Source organism: Pelobates fuscus, chromosome 3 (assembly GCF_036172605.1).
Source record: "Pelobates fuscus isolate aPelFus1 chromosome 3, aPelFus1.pri, whole genome shotgun sequence".
In the NCBI taxonomy this organism is placed as follows: Eukaryota; Metazoa; Chordata; class Amphibia; order Anura; family Pelobatidae; genus Pelobates; species Pelobates fuscus.
Genome location: NC_086319.1, coordinates 257,217,452 through 257,226,186, shown reverse-complemented (window position 1 = coordinate 257,226,186; position 8,735 = coordinate 257,217,452). Strand labels below are relative to the sequence as shown.

Below are 8,735 nucleotides of genomic sequence, written 5' to 3'. Positions count from 1 at the left end.
TCTGCTCAATATTGTGCAGTTGTTGCTGTATGTTGTCTCTATCCCCCTCCAAGTCTCCCACTCTGAGGCCTATTTGACGTACCTCCGTGGTGATGGCAGAGAGTTTGTCCTGCATAGATGCCTCCAATTTAGCCAGCATAGATGCCATTTCGTCCTTTGAGGGGAATTTCTGTATCATTTCTTGCAGTAGTGAGTAGCCGATCGCGGGCGGAATGTCCGTGCTCGCTGGGCTGTGTGGTATAGAGCCACGTGGGGAAGATGGCGTCTCCTCCATTTCTTCCTCCGATAGAGCCCTCACTTTTTCTTTAAAGTAGCGGTCCAAATCTCCGGATTTCTTGCTGGAGGGCGGACCCGGAGTCTCTTGGGACGGAGCCTGCTTCTTTTTGTTACCCATATTAGCTGTATGGGGTTTTGGCGGCGTAAAAAGGTAAGGTTGGTCGGGAGCCGAAACAAGAAGCGTCCGCTCACACCATCAGTCAGGCCACCATTATGACTATTTTTCTGTCTTGAAGATTACTATGTTAAGAAATAATGTCCCTTCAGCTTATTGATTAATGTCAGTATGTCTAGATTTATCTGTTAGACAAGACTGAAATTCTGAAATTCTTATCAAGTTAAGTTTTACTATTTGCTATTTGGCTTCATCCATAAATTCGCCCATTAATTGAATATATGGGCAAAATGGATGATGTGATACACCATACAGTATATGTATAATGGATATGTACATCTTGTGATGATTCCGCAAAAAGAAACGCCCATAAGGGGTGGAGTCCGTGACAGACGGACTCAATATGATCAGGATTATATCCCTCGGCTCCTAACATTGAGCAAGGTCCGCCCCTTGCTCACGCCCAGGGGCGGGCCAAAAGAGGACGTCACTAGACGACCAACAGCCATACACAGCGCCTTGAATTTTGGCGCGAACAAAGAATGTATGCCGATGCGCTGATTGGCTGAAACAACCATACCGTTCGGTATAAAGTGCGTTACAGGTCAGTACCAACTTCACCTTTGACAAAGGCGCTTTAGCAGCGCCGAAACGTGCGTTAGGTCCTATGCTTTATTTTTTGTTTTAAACCACAGCATTAGTTGATGTGCTCACTGGGTGGGGGAGATGGATTTTTTTTTTTTTTTTAATAAATTCTTTATTTTTGGTATGCAGGTTTGTACAGCAGTGCCTGTTTCGCCCCAACAGCGTTTGCAGGCTCGATTTTCATATTCACAGTACAACAGTTGAGACATTTGGAGTATGCATACATTTTTAAGGGAATAAAATAACATTGCGGTAAACCAAGCTTTAACTAAAAGTATAAATGATTGATATTAGATTGGCCTTACTGGTTAAGGTAGCGCGTTGAATTTCTTATGCTTGTACATTGTTTAGAAACCGTTTGTGATGTTATGTGCATGCTAGCGAGTAAACTAGGAGTGTTCTTAGCATATTATCCTGCTAGTCTTTTACCAGTTAGTGTAGGGAAGAGTCGTGTGTAGCATGGGTAGGCAACGAGCTCTAACTAAAATTTAACGTGTATGCTTTTATATGTTGTGCCTCAGTATCGCAGATTCGTCCGTCTGGGGACTAGGTCCCTGGGATTAAGCCATAGTGCAGGGCATTGTTAGAAAAACTAATGTTTTGCTCGAAGGGGTGGCCCATAGGGGTTAAAGGGCCTCTCCGCAGAGAAGTTTGCCTACCAGCTCGGTACCGTCGGCTGTCTCAAGTAAAACACTATATTTAACAGAGCCTCTGACTGTAGATCATCGCTGGCCATCGAGCTCATATATAGTAAACTGATTGATTAGGAGCAGGAGTTCAGTTGTCGGCATAGTAATTGGCAATCTTAGTTGAGACAGCTATTTCCCTGTGTGAAACGGACAACTGTATCAGTAGTCCCCGCTACGAGATGTATAACATGCCTGCCCTAACTATCCCAGGCAAGATAAAGCTGTATTGGCGCTGCCTTAGGGTAAGTGTTATTTGGTCTACAGGCATAAGACTAGGTAAGGGTCTGTGACAGGAACTGCTTCACAAAAGCGGGTAGAGATCAAAAGAAAATTTCAAAATCAAAATTAATTCGCTATAGGGGTCCCTGTCTCCTTGCAAACTTATTCGTTACTGGAGTCGCAGTTCAGGGTGAGCCCCTCAATATTTAGACTTGTATCAACGTTTAGACTTGTAGTGCGAGGGAGCCTGCCGAGGCGGGCATAGTGCTCAGTAAGGTAGATATAGTAGGAGTTACTACTCGGTGGTCCCCTGAACTATGTGGTATGTGTAGGGCGAGTATATCCCCTCTGCGCCTCCTCTTGCAATTCAGACATGCAACAGTGTTACATCAACAGTGATAAGAAAGGAAAAGAAAAATAAAGAAAAACGAGAAATGCAACGATTAGAATAACACATAAATGGTAACACTCCTTGGTCAAAGGAAAAGCCCCCTGCTGGATATAGTACATACTACTAGGTGTATCCCGTATGGTAGGATGCTGTGGGTGGTCAAGTCATACATCAACAGCAGCAGGTTTGTGGCCTGGAAGCTCCCCGCAGGGTGATAGGGTTGTCCGGCTGCGGTCGGGTGCACGCATCCACCAACATCTCAGCCAACTCCCAGGTGCGATGGGTGGGGGTTGGGTGCGATGGGCCCCCATGTAGGTTATCCAAATTGATTAGCTAGGTGGTGACCGCTGCGTAAGAGTCCGGTGTTGAGCCCTTGGGGACAAATGGCGTGATCCTTGCCGGATCCCAGGTGCGTACTGGTGAGGTGAGGGTGGTTTGTCCCCCCTGGGAGAGCGAGTCCTGCGGTAGGCCCAGGGACCGTAGTATTGCTTCAGCGTCCTCGATGTTCTGGATCTGATGTAAGTTTGCCCCCTGTCGAATTTGGAGCGTACGGGGTAGTTTCCAGCGGTAGTCTATTTTGTGGCGTTGGAGCAAGGCGGTAAGTGGTCAGAGCGACCGCCGCCACGCTAGGGTGCTACTGGAGAGATCAGCATAGAAAGTCAGTTCCATGGTCTCAAATTGGAGAGGTGTTTTTCCTCTCAGGGCGGTGAGGACTGCAGCTTTGTCTTTACCATTGTGGAATACCAGTATAACGTCCCTTGAGGCCGTGGCTGGAGCTCCCGTGGGTTTGGGGATCCGAAAGAGGTCAGCAGGTTCAATCGTTTTGGCTTGCCTGGGTGGTAAGATGGTCGAGAACAGTCGCCTCACTACATGTGGCAGCTCCTGCTCCGGTACTGCCTCTGAAAGCCCTCTCATTTTCAGATTATGTCTCCGCCTAGAGTCTTCCTGGGCAGCGAGGCGTCTTTCGTGCTGCTGGGCCTGTGTGTGTAAGTCGTGCACCGCCTGCTGTAGCGTGGTGATGTTTTGGGCATTTGTTTGTGTGGAACCCTCTAGCGTGCTAATGCGGCCTGTCAGGCCTTGTAGGTCGCTTCTCAGTGCCGTGACATCTGCAAGTATGTTCCTCTGCAGATCTGCTAATAGCGTTTTCAGAATCGCCGTGGTGACTGGCTCGGAGTCTGCTCCCTTCTTGCTCTGTTTAGCCATTGGAGTTGGGGCAGGGGCAGGCTGATATTCTCCTTCTGCCTCTTCGGATAGTTCATCTGAGAAATCCCGAGATGGATTTATTTTGAGTCTAGTTAGTGTTAGACTTAGTTATTAGACATAATTATTCATGCATTTTTCTTCTGAGTGCAGAATCTTTTGGCAGTTTTCATAGATAAGCTTAGTCACTGTCTGCTACATTTTGGATACTTTGTTTTTGATACATGCTCCTCTGGGGCTGTTATATATTGGAAGATTTTAGCAAAAGGATACTTTTTTATCCACTGCTTACTGAGGTTCCTTTCATCCATTGTACACAGACCAATATTTAGTGCTTTATATCAATCTAAGCTATACACTGCGACTTATCTGGCATCCATATTTTGAGTCCAATTTTTTTCTATTGAGGATAGACTCAGTGACCAAGGTGTTCCTATGATGTCAGCATAAACTGTAGAGTATTCATTCACTGTGAATCCAGGATACTATATGACTCTCTACCCTACAATACCACTCTATATCTGCTGAGTTCTATATGCATACGAAGTCTCCCCTGTGTGTTTATAGTTGTGATGGTGTTTTAAGTTTTCTTTTTCTCTGGGGTCGATCAATGCCCCATAATAAAATGTTTTTTTTTTTAAATGTATTATTATATATACAGTCAACACCCATAGAACTCTTTTTCTGGTGCTCCCAAAGCTTATCTGGCTAGGGATCACCTTCAGTTCCAGAAGTTCCGAAGTTGCCAAAGTTCCGAAGTGTTGAAGTGCCGAAGTTCCGAAGCACAGTATTGCCTAAGAACTAATATACTTACCCAGTGGAAGAATGAAGAATGTTACACTGTATACAATTTTAAATAAAAAGTATGCAAACATAGCCAGGATTCAGCTGTAAGCATTTGCAACACTTACAACAATCAAGTAACATACATTCATATAAAATGTAAGTTACTTAGCCAGTCAATGTAATGACAGGAATGAAAAAGTAGATAACTCCCTAATTCCCACGGTATTAGGGAGCTATCTACTAAAAGGCTGAAAGACCTAAATTGGTCTTTCAGACAAATTTACTAATACTTAGTAAAGATTACTTAGTATTAGTAAAGTATGCCCCTACTCACTATACCGCCTGTGGCTGCTCACTTTAAAAAAAACAAAAACAAATAAAACATCCCCCCTCCCGAGCCCCCACCCATGCCACGCGGGTGGGGGCTTCCAACCTGAAGGGGGGACCTATTGCCCTCCCCACCCCCACCTATTGCCCTCCCCACCCCCACCCATGAGCGGCAGGTGGGGGCCCTACAGTAAAATAAGGGCCCCCCGGCCCTCACCCCTGAACGGTGGGTAGGGGCCCTAAATTAGAATAAGGGGGGACCTAATGTCCTGCCCCCTGGCCCCCACCCCTGAGCGGTGGGTGGGGGCCCTAAATACTAATAAGGGGGGCCTAATGTCCTCCCCCTGACCCCCACCCCTGAGCGGTGGGTGGGGGCCCTAAATACTAATAAGGGGGGAACCTAATGTCCTCCCCCCTGGCCCCCACCACTGAGCGGTTGGTGGGGGCCCTAAATACTAATAGGGGGGGACCTAATATCCTCCCCCTGGCCCCCACCCCTGAACGGTGAGTTGGGGTCCTAAATTAGAATAGGGGGGGACCTAATGTCCTCCCACCTGGCCCCCACCCCTGTGCGGTGGGTGGGGGCCCTAAATACCAATAAGGGGGGGACCTATTGTTCTCCCCCCTGGCCCCCACCCCTGAATGGTGGGTGGGGGCCCTAAATAAAGAATTAACCCCCTCCCCCAGGTGACTAGGAGTCCCCAAACCCCTAGTCACCCCCTCCCAAAAAAAAACTAACCCCTACCTACCCCCTCACCCTAAAAAAATTGAGTGGGGGACCATTAACTAAGCACCTGTAAAAAAAAAAAAAAAAAGTTACCATTTGATGTTTTCTTTCTTATAAAATCTTATTTTTTCAGTCCCGAAAAAGGTCAAATGAAAATCCATACTAACCGACGCACTTACAAAATAAAATCAATAAAAAAAAGCCTTGCCCCGCCCTGCAATTAGGCTCAGAGCACTCTGATTGGTGGGTTTAAGCCATCCAAACAGAATGCTCTGACAGGTAAATGAAGAGACGGACAGGTAAGTCTCTACATTTCCTGTCACAGCACTCTGATTGTTTGGGTTGAAATCCACCAATCAACGTGCTCTGTGTCATTTTACACAGCGTGGGAAAGTTCTTTGGAATTTTCCCACGCTGTGTAATTTGACTCATAACTCTCTGATTGGTTGCGACGGTTATTATGTATTTTTATTTGGCCTTGTTTGGGGCTGAAAAAAGAAGATTTTAGAAGAAAGAAGACATCAAATGGTAAGTTTTATTTTTTTTACAGGTACTTAGTTAAAGGTCTCCCCTCATTATTTTTAGGGTGAGGGGGGTAGGTAGGGGTTCATTTTTTTTGGGGGGAGGGGGTGACTAGGGGTTTGGGAACCCCTAGTCACCTGGGGGAGGGGGAGTAATTTTTTTTATTTAGGGCCCCAACCTGCTGCTCAGGGGTGGGGGCCAGGGGGGAGGACATTAGGTCCCGCCCCTGCTTATTAGTATTTAGGGCCACCACTCAGTGGTGGGGGCCAGGGGGAGGACATTAGGTCCCCCCCCTTATTCTAATTTAGGGCCCCCACCCACTGTTCAGGGATGGGGGCCAGGTGGGAGGACATTAGGTCCCCCCTTATTAATATTTAGGGCCCCCACCCACCGCTCAGGGGTGGGGGCCGGGGGGAGGACAATAGGTCCCCCCCTTATTCTGATTTAGGGCCCCCAACCGCCCACAGGCTGCTCACTGTTTAATAGACATGCCCCTACTCGCAGTATAGCGAGTAGGGGCACAATTTACTAATACTAAGTAATTTTTACTTAGTATTAGTACATTTGGCTGAAAGACCAATTTAGGTGTTTCCGCCTTTTGGTAGAAAACTCCCTAATACCGTGGGAATAAGGGAGTTATCTACTAAGTGGCTACAAGAGAAGTCCCGAAGTGCCGAAATGCCGAAGTTCCAAAGTGCCGAAGTTGCCAAAGTGCCGAAGTTCCGAATTGCCGAAGTCCCGAATTGCCGAAGTCCCGAATTGCCGAAGTCCCGAATTTCGGAATGCCAAACCGAAAATGTTCCCCATGCAAATGCCTACTGTAAACCAACAACAACATCTTTCAATTTGCAAAACAAGACAACATATTTTTATACATAAGTTTTATTAGATTAAATTTATTTTTATAACAAGAAGATATGTTTGTAATACAAAAACAAAACCAGGAGCAATCTGCTCAACACATCAGATAACTTGGGGTAAGAAGTAATAAGGAACTAAGAGAATATGTCATCAACAGTCAATGGAGATCGTCCATATTAGTGGATTCTATAATCCTTTTTTCAGGAGTTATTATAATGCCCAAATCTAAACCATAAAACACTGACAAATTAGTCTGGCATAATACTTTCTGGCCCATTGGAGGTTTTGACCTCAAAATGATCCTAAACATTAACCCTTTCAGCCTGGTCTCTAAGTACTTACTCACACTAAGACCTAATTTAAAGGCCTCCTGTAATTCCCTAATCTTCCACTCTGTTACCATATTACATATCTCACCTAACTTTAACAGCTAACTCTGTTTCCAAAATGCTCACCCTGCTGCATAACCCTTCACAGTATTTCTTAACTATCTGCTAATTACACACCTGGAGATGATTGCAGAGATTAGTTTGAATGAGGTGAATTAGGCTGCGGTCACAAAGTTCACAATCAAGTTGACCATTACTAAATTGACAACCACCACACTGGATTAACCCCTTAAGGACCAAACTTCTGGAATAAAAGGGAATCATGACGTGTCACACACGTCATGTGTCCTTAAGGGGTTAAACCAGGAATGGCCACTCGGTGATGGAGTTATCTTCTTCAGTATTTTTGCTTTTACAGGGGCTGTTAAAATAAATTTAGAGGTTGATACAGTTTCTATATCCCTACATTATAAATCTGATTGATACGTGGTAGAACGTGGCGATGTTTTCTTGTGTAATTGCAAATTTTTACTCTAAGGGATTAATTGGCAAATGAATGTAAACTTTAGCCATTATGATTGAATGTGTATAAATCTGTGCAAAGAAAGGTTAATTGTTACCTCCCTTTAGATTGCGTCTGTAATTGAGCAGTCTGTACATTTTATATATTTTGTATTTGTAGACCATTCCATCCGTAATTTCTGTATAGTATGAAAGAACTTGCACAACATACAGTATGTATTGAGAAAATGTAAATCACAGAGCTATGCATTGACCAACATGGCTCTATCATTGTTAATTTGTTATGCCTCCCTGTAATATCATTTTGACGTTTTAATGAAATAAATAGTTTTGTTACAAAGTCCCATGTTTTTCTGTACTTTCATCTTTGCTTTGTAATAATAGCTCAGTGGTAAAGTTTCCAGTGGCTTGTTTGTTATTCAACCCCAGTTGACGCATATCTACACCATGAGTTGACCATAACCTGCTGTGTATTTTCTCTTCAGTCTTGCCATCTCATGTACGGATTCCTAAAGGTATTATTTCACACTGTAATTATTGTTCCCCATTCTGCTTGCTTGCGTTGTGGATCTGTTGCTTGCGTTGTGCCCGAGCAGTCACCCCATACATTCTTATCTCATTGACAATCGTACGCAGCTGTGATATGACATTATCAGGTAGCCTAGGACTGTCCGGGGGTTGCTGTAATAAAAATACACATATCACATAGTATTATTATACATGTTATACTTGAACCTGCATTACATAAAGCATCAAAGAAGAATTATAAAGGACGAAATCGTTGCATAGGCTGAAAAGAGACTTGCAACCATCAAAGTCAGCCTTTCTCACATCTGTTTTTGCGGTTGATCCAAAAGAAGCCAAAAACATTAGTTTTGAAACACTTTCCAATTTTGCAACAAACTATGAAAACATTATTTCTTGAAATTAAAATGGCAGTCAGATCAAATTAAAAAATATTTCACTGAATATTATGATTTTACAAGTATTAAAATAGAAAAAATGTGGTCTCAATTAATTCTAATTGGTGAAATTCCATCCAAATTGACATAAAGTCTTTTATACACAAGTATAGTTTTAACCAAAACCAAGGAGTAAGGGTTTCCCAGCTACTCTGATGATAGAA

The 8,735-nt window shown here is 44.1% G+C and overlaps 1 protein-coding gene across 1 annotated transcript in view; it reads right to left on the bottom strand.

Annotated features, from left to right (window-relative positions):
* Positions 1 to 7,447: 7,447 nt before the first annotated feature.
* The window catches only part of LOC134602908 (protein tyrosine phosphatase domain-containing protein 1-like), a 40,625-nt gene continuing 39,337 nt past the window's right edge, over positions 7,448 to 8,735 (bottom strand). The window contains exon 12 of the mRNA XM_063448372.1: positions 7,448 to 8,290. Coding sequence (XP_063304442.1) covers positions 8,144 to 8,290 — 147 coding nt within the window. The 3' untranslated portion in view covers positions 7,448 to 8,143. The remainder of the gene's footprint in view (positions 8,291 to 8,735) is intronic.